At 37.5% G+C, this 13,628-nt stretch overlaps 1 protein-coding gene across 1 annotated transcript; it reads left to right on the forward strand.

Moving 5' to 3' along the window:
* The first annotated feature begins 347 nt into the window (after window positions 1-347).
* Window positions 348-5,059, forward strand: LOC110785101 (zinc finger CCCH domain-containing protein 31). The gene is made up of 3 exons (XM_021989543.2): window positions 348-704; window positions 1,736-1,784; window positions 3,752-5,059. Exons 1-3 carry the CDS (start codon window positions 629-631, stop codon window positions 4,503-4,505), a joined length of 879 nt encoding a protein of 292 aa, XP_021845235.1. The 5' UTR covers window positions 348-628; the 3' UTR covers window positions 4,506-5,059.
* Window positions 5,060-13,628: the final 8,569 nt, after the last annotated feature.

Raw genomic sequence — 13,628 nt, forward strand, 5'->3', positions numbered from 1 at the left:
TAGTTTATTTCCAAATAAATATATAAATGTTCATTTCCAAAATAGTAAATGTTCATTCCAGATAACTAAATAAATATTCATTTCCGAAATAGTAAATGTTTATTTTTGTACCAGTATATTAATGTTCATTTAAACAACACAAAACGACATCGTTTTCATAGCCAAAAATTTGCGGCAATCCAGCCATTGGATTCTTTAGTACAGTCGATCAAGATAGCACGTGAGTACGTGAGCACCTTTCAACATGATTTTTTTTGTTTTTTTTTTTTAAAACAAAAGAAAACTAACCGACTTAAATTCCTTTTATAAATTAAATATAAATAAATCAGATAAAATGGGGGGAAAAGAAAAACCCTAAAAATAAAATTAAAAAAAATCCTTGTTTTCTAAAAATAACCTCCAGCGCTCAAAATTTTCTCTCTCTTTCTTCGAGGCGTCTCTTCCTCAAGCTACGTTTTCTCTCTCTTCCCCAACCTCTAAACCCTAGTTTCTGCTAGGGTTTCTACCTTACTCAAATTTTCTCATTTTCTTCATTTTTTCTAGGGTTCGTGAAATTTATTCTTCAATTTTGCAGTTTTAGTTTATTTTTGTTGTTTAAAGCTCGATTTAGCTCGAATCTCCAACTTCAATGGACGGCCGAAAGAGAGGAAGGCATGATGCTGGCAGTGCACACTCTAATGGGGGATTCAAGAAGCACAAACAAGGTTTGTTCTTCATTTTACTCCTTTCTTTTTCTTTACTCAATAATTTCTAGGCTTGGATCTGAACTAAGAAGCAAGAATTAATTTTGGCTGGAGTACATATTCTGAAAATTTCTTCTGTGTTGTTCTGTAGCAAACCTTTTGGTTATTAATAGGAAGTGACATGAATTGAGTAGATTTTTAATTCGTTACAGTATTACTTTCATTTGAGTACTACAAGAATAACAAGATTGCAAATTTTTCCGATTTGGGACAGAAAAGTCACCGAAACGCATTTTTGTAATATTAATTGTCTTTCTATATAGAAAATATTATACGGAGTAACTGGGTTTACGTAACTGACGTCACTATTTTATTTGAACCAAATTTGGGAGGTAAGACCAGTACGCTTTAGTAGGTCACATTTTAATTTTTGGGGGCGTCTCAAAATAATGGCCACCCGACAGGGATAATGTTTTGCTGATTTCAGCTCTTGGAAACAATGTTATTAATTACAATGAACTAATTTTAGTACGGTATTTTAGGATGTGTACTGGAAGTTTGGGGGGGGGGGGGTTTGTGATTCTGTTAAGTTACCTATTTAGAATAATTTGGGGTTGTTTACATGTTTGATGATTTATATGCAAGCACTAAGCATTGATTGCAATTGTTTATTTTCTGTGCATCTGCCTCTCTTACCATGGATTTAGCATGGATATCCATTTTAGTTGAGCAACATGAAAGAAGTAGGCAAAAGGCAACCCAATTTACCGAGAATGGGATGAAATCTCATTTAAAAGACTCTGCTGGGATTTAAGTTATGAAGAGCTAACACTTGCGCATGGAGAATCAAGTTACATAAGTAATGTTAAATTATTAACAGACTCACATGAATTAGATATTTCTATATTGATATATGCATTAAAATTGTCTATCATTAGTAGTGTATTTTTAGTTACATGTAAGTCACTACAGTAGTGTTTGGTTATTTTGAACTTATTCAAAGCAACGGTGGCAAGGAAAACTCATAAAAGATAATTAATGTTTTGTAACAGAAACGGATGGTATAGGAAGCAAATCAAAGCCTTGCACCAAGTTCTTCAGGTTCAAATCTTTACCCATCTAATAAATATTGACATTGTAGTGTATCTTATCTCAAATGCTTTAGGTCATAACTTGTCCAATCGAATGAATTTTTCACTCCATAATGTATAAATGCTTAAGCATGTAAACATGTAAATACTGTTAATTGCAGTATGTTTGTTAACTTCTGTTACTGACAATGCTTAATCTGGCTTGTTTTAATATACTTTCTCTGTTTATATTTAGTTGACATAGTTTAACTTAAACACTATTCATACACCTTTCTTTAACCGGATTTTGTTATTTATGCATAAGGTAAAGTATAGTAATGTGAGATCTTGTTAAATTCTCTTGATAAATATTTTCAAAATATTTTTTTAACTATTTTTAATATAATCAAAGATATTAATGATAAAAGATGTGCATCGACAAATGTGAGTAAAGAAATGTGTCAACTAAATAAGAACGGATGAAGTATTTGAACTTCTAGTATCTTTCTTGTGGCATTGTCATTTTTTCTTTTATTTTCTCTAGATTCCTTCAAATAGGACAAGGTACTAGAAACTTTGATTCCCGTCCTTTAGAAGTAACTTTTCCGCTTCCTATTGTTAGAAGAATAAGCTTGAGGGGCTTCATTTTATTTCTCTAATTTCAGGAGATATATACTGTCTGTTTTTGTGTGATGCACTATGAATCCACTGTTTCTTCTTATCTTTGCTGTTTTTAACACAAGCTTTGAGTTGTCTGTGAGAAATTGAAAATTTAGCTTTAAAAAAAACAGAAAAAGAAAGCAGCTCTTTTGTGATTCTGACTTGGGCGATTATGTTCGTTTCATGTGCCTGAATATTGTTGTATCAGACATTTTGTTTGGAAATTTTGAATACATATTTATCTTTCTTATTATCAGCATGTTTTGCAGCTGTCGTTACTAAATCAGTAAATTTCTATCTGAAACAAAATGTATCATTGTGAACTTCAAAGATGTTAAGAAAATTATGCATGTAGTTTCTGACGGTATGTAAGTATGTAACGTGAACGAGTGTGATTTATGGAGGCTCTGCAAGAGGCAGCCAAATCTCTGTTGAGGTTCAGGGGTAGCCTTTTAGATTTTGCTGTGTGGTTATTCTTGCTTACATGTGTAATACTAACAACACCTTGCCTTGTGATGCTCTTTCATGCTAGTGTAGCTCTTGCCTTTACTTCTTTGATTTAAAGATAAATGAATAAAGGTCATTATGTAGATAACAGTATTCTATTGGCCATGATAATAATTTAGAACCATCTCGAAGAGAACGAAAAATCAAATTATGTGGATTCCCTTTTAAAAAGGCCAGATTTGCGTGGAAGTTACTGGTAAATTTAACCTTTGGTTCTCAAGGGAGTAGGTTTTTTGAAGTCTTCTAGGCCATTTTGGAACAATGAAGTAGTTTTCAATAGCTTTACAGATAATAAGTTGTGATATCTATAGTGATCGACTTGTTTGGAAGTGGCCTGTCTGCTTGACGATTACTTGTCAATTTTGGCATATCTGATAGCGGTAAATCATTTGAAGCATTTTATTATTTCTGTGGTCTTGCTGGTATGTAGGAACTTGTGATTGGTAGTTGTGGTTTAATTGTTTGCGATTCGGTTAAGTTACGTTTTTGGTTCAATATGTTGTAAGGGGTGTTGTTATACACATTCTTTTAGAGACGAGTTGTATTAAATCAAGTTGTGTTGCATACTCTGTTATTATTGTATAAAGTACCAGCACCTTTTTGGTCCCCTTGGCCTCTGTAGGAAGTGCCTTTACTTAATTCTGTGAAGGGCGGGGAATCTGTAGCCTAAATCAGTTAGTATTCTTTCGTGTGCTTTCATGCTACCTAGTAAAGTTTTGTGTTGCTCTGTTTCTGTAGAGAGGGATTTACCGTCCCTTTTGTTTTGTGTGGCCTCCCAATTCACACCTTCTGCAACTTTGATTTAGCTACTCGATTCTTGTTGTTTTGCAGTACATCTGGATGTCCATTTGGAGAAAATTGTCACTTTCTGCATCATGTTGCTGGTGGTTACAATGCTGTTGCTCAGTTGATGAACTTACCGCCCATGTCAAGAAATGCTCCACCACCCCCTCCACAGGCACACAATGGCTCTGCTGCTACTGCCAAAACTCGCTTATGCAACAAATTCAGCTCTCCTGATGGGTGCAAATATGGTGATAAATGCCATTTTGCCCACGGTGAGTGGGAACTCAATAAATCTGTTGCTCCACCAACCTTTGATGATCCTCGTGCTAGGGGGGGCCATCCTATGCACGGTCGCTTTTCTGGGAGACATGAACCACCTGTTCCCACTGGTTTTGGTGCCACCTTTGGCGAATCAGCAACTGCTAAGATTAGTGTTGATGCCTCCCTAGCTGGGGCCATCATCGGTAAGAGTGGTGTCAACTCGAAACAGATTTGCCGTCAAACAGGTGTGAAGCTTTCGATTCGGGATCATGATTCAGATTCTACAAAGAGGAACATTGAACTGGAAGGCACCCTAGATCAGATCAAGATGGCAACTGACATGGTACATGATCTTGTAGCAAGTGTCAGTGCAAATGCCCCCTTTAAGGGTTCTGGAGGACCTGCACCACCTCATGGACCTGCCTCGACCAATTACAGGACCAAGATTTGTGAGAACTTTACAAAGGGTTCATGTACTTTCGGAGACAGGTGCCACTTTGCTCATGGGGCTGCGGAGCTACGGAAGTCAGGAGTATGAGAGCCTTTGCGGATCCCAATTTTGTTAGTTGGGTTTTCAGTCTTAATGACAGTCTTGAATATGGCTAATCAAATCTAGACTCTGGAGTAAAATGAGGTTCAATGATTCCCTAGATTTGGCTTATTCGCTTATGGTCATTTGTAGTTTGTTTGTTTTCCTTAGGCTTTGTGTTTAGATGATACTTGATTTGTTTTTCCACCTCTATTAGATAGATTTCTGCTAAATATGGGAGGTACCTAATTGCCTGCAAGAAAGAGAAGAGGAGAAAAAGAAGTATGGAGTAAAAACAACTTTGCTGCATTGTGATGTAATTTTGTCCTGGAGCTGTTATCAGAGTAAGAGTAATGCAGTATCTGCTGTGTGTTTGAAATAGTTATGTCATGATCATAGAACACAGACTCCTCTATGTTTAGAATATGCATTAGGTGGCTAATAACTCCTTTTCGTGTACTTTATCTACTTGCTCAGCCCGTAATTGACACATCGATGAAAATCATTCAACTTCAAAGTGTTTGCGGCATATATATATATGGGGTAGTTTTAGTTTTTGTCAAGATTTTAGAAAAGATTGGTTTTTGTTTTGCTGCATTGTGGTGATTCCAACTCGTGGAAGCACACATCCTTTGCATTGTGCTGAAACCTAAATTGGAAATTGACATCGTCTTTACAAACCATACTTGAAGTACAGAACACTACCACAAATTCCACTCGATTGAAGTACAAAAAACAACAACGCTTAAGAGATGTTTTCTGAAAATCGAGGTAGTGAAAAAATCATACTCGTCCAGGAAAAAACTTGCATTAGCCAGACACTTCACAGTAGCAGTCTTCAGCAACTTAGCACGAAAATCGTCACAGTGTATCACAGTGGCCAGCCCACCGGCGGAGCATCTTGAAAGAAGAGCCTTTGAGATTATCAGATGAAACAGTAAGAAACTATTGTTTATCAATTTTGATTTTGAAGCTCTCTGGCCTCTGAGAATATGACTGTAGCGCTCCAAAATTAAGTTTGGCTCGGTGGAAAGGATTTCATCAAAACCTCGATTTGGCAATCTCTCTCTTTGCATTTGGAGTACCATATTAATTTGATAGCGCGCGTGTGATATAACTACACATCATTAAAGCATCATGCACTCTCCATCAATTCACAATATAAGTTAAAACCTAAATCCCCTCAATAATCCTTGATGTGGTGTTTTTGGTGATGCTGATGTGTCACCTTTCAAAGTAGGTATCAAGTATGCGCTGAACCAATCTTCTGACAACCTGCAAAATAAGAATATTTGCGTAAAAATATTCCCTCCTATGATTAAGTAAGTATTTGCTAGAGATAGTAAGTATTTAGAGAGAAGGCAAAGCATAATAGGAATGTTAGGTGAGAATGAATTAAATGTCCTTTATCTTGGGAATTGAACTATTTACAGGGCTATGGTTTTGGGAGATGTTCTCAAAACCTAGATAGCTGATTGGTTAGCTTTTCTTAAGAGGACATGTGTCCCTTCTTTACATCATTTTGAGGGCTTAATGGGCCTTCGTGAATTGGGCTATATTTGGTAATGAACTACATCATTTGACGCTACTCATGGGCTATGACCGAAGAATGGTCTTTACAATTCTTCCCGGATGTGCCACGTGTTGTGACTGTATTGGTCTTAGGTGGATAGGTAATTTATGCCACAACAGGGGGCTTACATGTTTTTTGCTACATCATTTACCCCTCAAGAAAGGTGTCGTGTGGGTACCACTTCAGTTTACTTTTCTTGATCGTAGTTTTGACCCTTGCATGGGCTTATGCGCCACGTGTTTCTTTGACTAGACCTAGGATCTTCATTTAAATAAGAGTCTGAATTTGTGAGGGGGTCGAAAAACACGACGGGGCGCCTCTTGGGAAGAGTGTACGACCCGCATGACTTTTCCCCTCTGGATGAGGCAAGCATATTAAGTAAATAGAAACTAACTGTGGGCGTTAGCCTCTTTTTACTAGTCTTTAGGAGTCTCCATTCAGTTTTAGAAAACTGACAAAACCCGGTTGTCGTGATATGCCTGGAGTGCAAACATATGTGATTCACAACGGCCATACGTTCCCTCGTGATCCCTGGTGTGGAGATCCCTCAACGTACATCCAGCAGAGTAGAGTTTGTGAATTCGGGGACGTTTACTAATACGGGGAGTGCCCAACATTAGCCCACGCGGCGCGATCCTTACTAGCTCAATTGTGATGACGATGGGACATGCGTTATGCTACATTACTACTCCTGATTGATTTTAATGCATAGATATTTACTAAACAGATGTCAAAACGCTGATTTAATTGATTAAAGGAGCTTAACAATACCGGTTTGTCCAAGAGTTATCTGATTTACGTGTGGGCAATATAACAAATTAAAGTTGATAGATTTATATGGCGAGGAAAGCAATAAAATATAGATTCAGATTACAGCAAAGCGTATGTTTTACTGCGGTTCTCAGGAACACCTACCACTTGACTTTGCTAGCTTTCCGTTTGGCTTTAGAACTTTCCGATGACTTTACTAACTATGGGACGGGATTATTCCAGAGTTTGGAGTATTTTAGGCTTAAGGATCGTGTTTAGATTTCAGCAGCACTTTGACAGTATTCAGCGATCAGGCGGTCGTGTGGGCAGGGTCTGCTTAACAGTGTGTTAAATACGGCAGACACACGAATACGGGACAGAGAAAAGCTTCGGTCAATACTCAAGCTTAAGGGTTTAGGGTTGGAATTGTCTGTTCTTTTTGTTAGGTTTTGATACATATGAAAAACATAAATCATGCGGAAAAACCTTAATGTCAGGAAACATATTATTTACACATAATCAGTTAGCATAATTTAGATGCATACACTTTGTAGCGTGCCCTCCCTAGCTGCGCCCGAACCGAACCGAACAAGAACAAGTCTTTAGGACTCCAAGTGTCGTCCCTCCGTAGATAGTCACAGCACGTCCGGATCCGCCTTAAGATTGACCAACTAGAATCGCCCTTAAGGTACTATTATTTTCGGCTAAATGGGCAAGTAATGTGACTGATTTTTTTGCTAAAAAATTACAGCTTTTATTGTATGAATACTTGTTAAAAAACTCGTGTATAAATTTATGACCCTAGGCATATATTTATAGAATCATGGAAAAGGATTTCGAATCCTATTAAAATACTAATTAATTAATTGGAATCCTTTTAGAACTCTAAATAATTAATTTCTATCTTCTAGGATTAGGATTTAATCATAGCACGAATTCCGATAGCTTTAGGATTCGTATAGCACGCAAACGAGCACGAGCACGAGCACCGCACAGCCCGCGCGCATGCCTCGCGGCCCACGCGAACTGCACGACGCCTTGGCCCAATGCTCGCAGCCCACCTGATCCGTGCGCGCGCCACGCCTAGCTGGGCCTGGCCTTGCACTGGGCCTGGCGAGGCTTTGGCGTGTGGTTTTGATGCGTATGGCTTGCTGGGCGACGACCTGGCTTCGTGCCGGGCCTTTGTCCAGGAAGTCTCGTCCGATGCTAATTCGCACGATACGCTTCCGATTAAATTCCCGATTCCGGAATTCATTTCCGATTCCGGAATTAATTTCCGTTTCGAACAAATATTTAATATTTCCGTTTCCGGAATTATTTTCCGATTCCGATAATATATCCGATTCTGACAATATTTCCGTTCCCGTCAATATTTCCGATTCCGGCAATATTTCCATTTCCGATAATATTTTCCGATACGTACCATGTTTCCGTTTCCGGCAACATCTACGACTTGGATAATATTTATATTTCCGATACGATCCATATTTCCGTTTCCGGCAATATCATCGTTTCCGGAGTATTCATTTCTTTGCCTTTGACGATCTTAGCTCCCACTGAAACCAAGATCCGTCGATTCCGAATATCCATAGATGGAGTATTTAATGCCATTAAATACTTGATCCGTTTACGTACTATTTGTGTGACCCTACGGGTCCAGTCAAGAGTAAGTTGTGGATTAATATCATTAATTCCACTTGAACTGAAGCGGCCTCTAGCTAGGCATTCAGTTCACTTGATCTCACTGAATTATTAACTTGTTAATTAATACTGAACCGCATTCATTAGACTTAACATTAAAAGCATATTTGGACCAAGGGCATTATTTCCTTCAGTCTCCCACTTGTCCTTAGGGATAAGTGTGCATTTCCTAATTCCTTTGTCGCTCGATGCTTTCTCTTGAACATAAGGTACGAGTTGTCATCCTTATTATGTCCAGAGGTGTTTCTCGGTTTCAGAGTTCAACTGATCAAATAAACAGATAATCATAACCTATGATTCATCTGAGAACGACCATGCATTTTACAGTTTCTAGCTCTCCGAGTGGCCTTGTACAACTTTCAGCATCTCATCCCGATTTATGGGAGGACAATCCCAATCTTGAGATCTTGAGATTAGACTTCGTTTGATAGGTGATTACCTGAGCGTTGCGTTTATAGCCTCCTTTTACGGTGCGACGGTTGACAACGTAAAAGTAAGCAGTTCTCAAACAAGTAATCTCAAATCACTCAGGTATTGAGGATTATTGTTTAATAATTTTAATGAAATTTACTTATGACAAATTTTCATCTCTCACAGTAAAGTTTCATAGGTCTGTCCGATACTAGTCTTCCCAAAGTAAGTATCTATGCAAATGATTACGACACTGCCATGTCCACATAGTTCAAGAAAAAGAACTACTAGTCATCTTGCATTCTAGTCGTCTAACGTTTTCTATGCGTCCATCTTTATATAAAACTCCTGAAGGAAATAATTCCCTTGGTCCAAGTATGCATTTAATGTTAAGTCTAATAAATGCGGTTCAGTATTAATTAACAAGTTAATAATTCAGTGAGATCAAGTGAGCTGAATGCCTAACTAGAGGCCGCTTCAGTTCAAGTGGAATTAATAATATTAATCCACAACTTACTCTTGACTGAACCCGTAGGGTCACACAAATAGTACGTAAACGGATCAAGTATTTAATGGCATTAAATACTCCATCTATGGATATTCGGAATCGACGGATCTTGGTTTCAGTGGGAGCTAAGATCGTCAAAGGCAAGTAAATGAATACTCCGGAAACGATGATATTGCCGGAAACGGAAATATGGATCATATCGGAAATATAAATATTATCCAAGTCTTAGATGTTGCCGGAAACGGAAACATGGTACGTATCGGAAAATATTATCGGAAATGGGAATATTGCCGGAATCGGAAATATTGCCGGAAACGGATTTATTGTCAGAATCGGAAATATTATCGGAATCGGAAAATAATTCCGGAAACGGAAATATTAAATATTTGTTCGAAACGGAAATTAATTCCGGAATCGGAAATGTTAAATATTGTTCATATCGGAAATGAATTCCGAAATCGGGAATTTAATCGGAAGCGTATCGTACGAATTAGCATCGGACGAGGCTTGCTAAGACGAAGGCCCAGCACGAAGCCAGGCCGTCGCCCAGCAAGCCACACGCATCAGCACACGCCAAAGCCTCGCCAGGCCCAGCGCATGGCCAGACCCAGCAGGCATGGCGCGCGCGCTCAGCCAATGGGCTGCGAGCATTGGGCCAAGGCGCTGTGCTCTCAGCGTGGGCCGCGAGGCATGCGCGCAGGCGTGCGGTGCTCGTACGGTGCTCGTGTGCGTGCTATACGAATCCAAAAGCTATCGGAATTCGTGCATTGATTAAATCCTAATCCTAAAAGATTAAATTAATTATTTAGAGTTCTAAAAGGATTCTAATTAATTAATTAGTATTCTAATAGGATTTGAAATCCTTTCCATGGTTCTATAAATATATGCCTAGGGTCATAAATGTATACACGAGTCTTTTAACAAGTATTCATACAATTAAAGCAGTGATTTTTGACTAGGGTCATAAATTTATACACGAGTTTTTTAACAAGTATTCATACAATTAAAGCAGTGATTTTTGAGCAGAAAAATCAGTCATATTACTTGCCCATATTAGCCGAAAATTATAGTACCTTAAGGGCGATTCTAGTTGGTCAATCTTAAGGCGGATCCGGACGTGATGTGGACTATCTACGGAGGGACGACACTTGGAGTCCTAAAGACTTGTTCTTGTTCGGTTCGGGCGCAGCTAGGGATGGCACGCTACAAAGTGTATGCATCTGAATTATGCTAACTGATTATGTGTAAATAATATGTTTTCTGGCATTAAGGTTTTTCTGCATGATTTATGTTTTTCATATGTATCATAACCTAACAGTGGTATCACGAGCCTCTTATTATTTACATAATCTAAATTGCATGACATGGTTAAATTTTACAAATTTGCAAAGAATTAAAAGGGGTGATTATTTTTCGTAATTGTTAATTAATTGCAAATTGCGTTTATTTAATTATATGTACGCAGTTTTTCGGCAGTTTATTCGTTACTCAACCAAATCGAGTGATTTTTGTGTCAATTCCGCATGTAAAAGGCATTCTAAAATTTTGACAAAAACATTATTTTTCGGCCGAACCCAGAATTCCCAAATTCGAAGCCTAACTATGACTTTCCGGAGGATTTAGTTTTTCGAACGCAAATTGAATATTTGCGATTCTTGTTGATCTTGAATTTTTGATTAACCTACTGTATATGTTTAACAAATTTGAATGCCTAGACTTGTTAATTATACAACCTAATTTGTAATTATGATTAATTTGTTGAAATTCGAATAATTTAGAATTGATTTGATTTTCATAATTAATTAATGATTTAATTAGGTACCCATGATTAAAAACCACCATAAAAATTGTTATTTTATGATAAATTTTAAATTTTTATGACCTAGATCTGAATCCATGTTAATCGGAAATTAATTGATTAATAAATTTTCGATTTTTCGCCCTAAAATTATGAAAATAATATGATTTATTATTTTGTCATTAATTTTAAATTAAAAAGTATTAATTTTTATATAATTCGCTAATAAAAGTTGCACGCACAAAGCAAAGGAAGCTACGTGTTACCCTTAAGGGGTGTTGTATAGTGCGGGCATGCGACAACGAGCAAGGGAGCTCGTCGCCCATGCGGTACGAATGCAGCGAGCAACGAGCGTAGCATGCACAAGGCAATTGCTGCCTATGGGCTGTGTGCTACGCATGTGGGGCGATGGGGCGATGGGCAAGCAAGTGCAGCGAGCAAGGCAAGCACGCGTGGGCAGCGATGGATGCTGCGCCACAACGTGCGTTGCCTCGCCTAGCAGCACGCCAAGGCAGAAGCCAAGGCAGCGACAAGCGCAGCACAACGTGCACGCAGGCAGCGTTGGCTGGCCTGTCCAGCAAGCGTTGCCCAGCAGCGCGCCAAGGCGATGGGCGAGTGGGCTGCGCGCAAGCGTGGCTCGCTGGGCTTGACGCATTAGTGCATTGTTGCTTGGGCTTTGCGGTACGATCAATCGAGTGACAATAGGTTTGTTGCTTGTTGGACTTGACGAGGCATGGGCGCAAGCCCATGGCCTTGTCTTGACCCGATTGGTTCGTTTTAATTTTAATTTGAAATTTTCAGTTCGGAAATAATTTTAATTAATTTTAAAATTAATAATTTAAATTTTTTTCTCGGATTTTAATTTTGAATATTATAATTATTATAAATTTTAATTTATACTAATTATTTTACTAAAATTAAACCTTGAATTAATTTATATTCGTTTAATTCAACTGAAAATAAATTAATTGGATTCGATCATAATTTTATATGAGCTTTCAATTTTAATTAAATTTGTATGTTTCCGGTTAGACTAGAAATACATTTTTATGTTTAAAATTAGTAAAGCATATAAAGTTATTGGTTTAAGTGGGAGCATTTTAGTCATAAGCTCTTGATTAGGTCTACACTCCTTTAAGGTTAAATCAACTTGATTAGAATTAATAAGGACTGAATAATTGGTATATTATTGGTGCCCTTGATTAATTGCTGCAAATATATATGTGATGCATAACATGTTTTACTAACCAGCTATGTGGGCCATTAATGATAATGAATGGGTGAATGGTATATATATATTGTATATGTACTGTTTTGCAGGTTATGAAGTGACTAATATGGCCCAAATAGGATAGAAAATATGGTCTTCGTACCATTAATTTGAATGTAATTGGTCTAATGCACCAAAGTTTGTTTTTTCAATTCAAATATGGTCTGCGTACCATCAAATAGTTGTAATTAGTTTAATTATAGCTGATCCTATTTGAAGAAAATGGCTCCTCCCACGGTGAAATTCAAGACGGAGTTTCCAACCCATTTTCAAGACGGACTTTGAAGTTGAAGCTTCAAGATGAAGTCGGGCCATACTAGATCATATATATCTTATGCATGCTTTAAGTTATTTATTGCTTTTAAATATGTCTTAAATATGCATGAGATTGAAGCTTGATTATGTTGCATGATTAAGGATTTTAGTTCACTTAAAATCTAACCAACATAGTAAGAGCCTTAAGTTCCAAACTTAAAAATTGAGTTAAAAGGTGCCATGCCAAAATAACACTTACTTGGATAACCTTTACATCAATCTTAGTAATAGTTTTCCGCCATAGCGAGGTGTTACTTATTGATTCTAAAGGGGTAAGGTACACAAACAATTGTGAGTACATGTTAGTTTTGGTGAAACTCAACGATATAAGTAAGGAGTCCTTTTATGTCGTGGAAAAATCGATAGGTTTACCTAATAAGTTCTTAGACGCACCTATCAACCAAGAGTAGTTTCTAGACTATTAGCAAAAGGCTTTTGCTTACCTAAAAGATTTTAGAATTGAGTCAAAATACATTATGTTCTTAATTCTTCAATGGTTTTTAGGGTCTTGGAATCATTTTATTCACACCTGCCGGAACACATAACTTGAATAAAATGCTTAATGAACATTAAATTATGCATGTATGCTAGAATTTAAGTTTATTAAGAGAAACTGTGAATGATTATTTATTTGTTTATTCTTTTTCAATTGTAGTTTTAACTATGGCAAACAACAATTCATTCAACATTCGATCAATTCTCGAAAAGGAGAAGTTGAACGGGAAAAACTTCCTTGATTGGCAAAGGAACTTGCAAATAGTTCTTATGCAGGAAGAAAAGGAGTATGTCCTGGAAGAGGCGATGCC

Source organism: Spinacia oleracea, chromosome 3 (genome assembly GCF_020520425.1).
Source record: "Spinacia oleracea cultivar Varoflay chromosome 3, BTI_SOV_V1, whole genome shotgun sequence".
Lineage (NCBI taxonomy): Eukaryota > Viridiplantae > Streptophyta > Magnoliopsida > Caryophyllales > Amaranthaceae > Spinacia > Spinacia oleracea.

What these genes read in the sequence shown, in the direction of transcription:
- LOC110785101 (XM_021989543.2), top strand. Translation starts at nt 629, where the DNA reads ATGGACGGCCGAAAGAGAGGAAGGCATGATGCTGGCAGTGCACACTCT. An exon ending in ATTCAAGAAGCACAAACAAG is followed by an intron (nt 705 to 1,735) that starts GTTTGTTCTTCA and finishes GTTTTGTAACAG; the next exon opens with AAACGGATGGTATAGGAAGC. An exon ending in CCTTGCACCAAGTTCTTCAG is followed by an intron (nt 1,785 to 3,751) that starts GTTCAAATCTTT and finishes GTTGTTTTGCAG; the next exon opens with TACATCTGGATGTCCATTTG.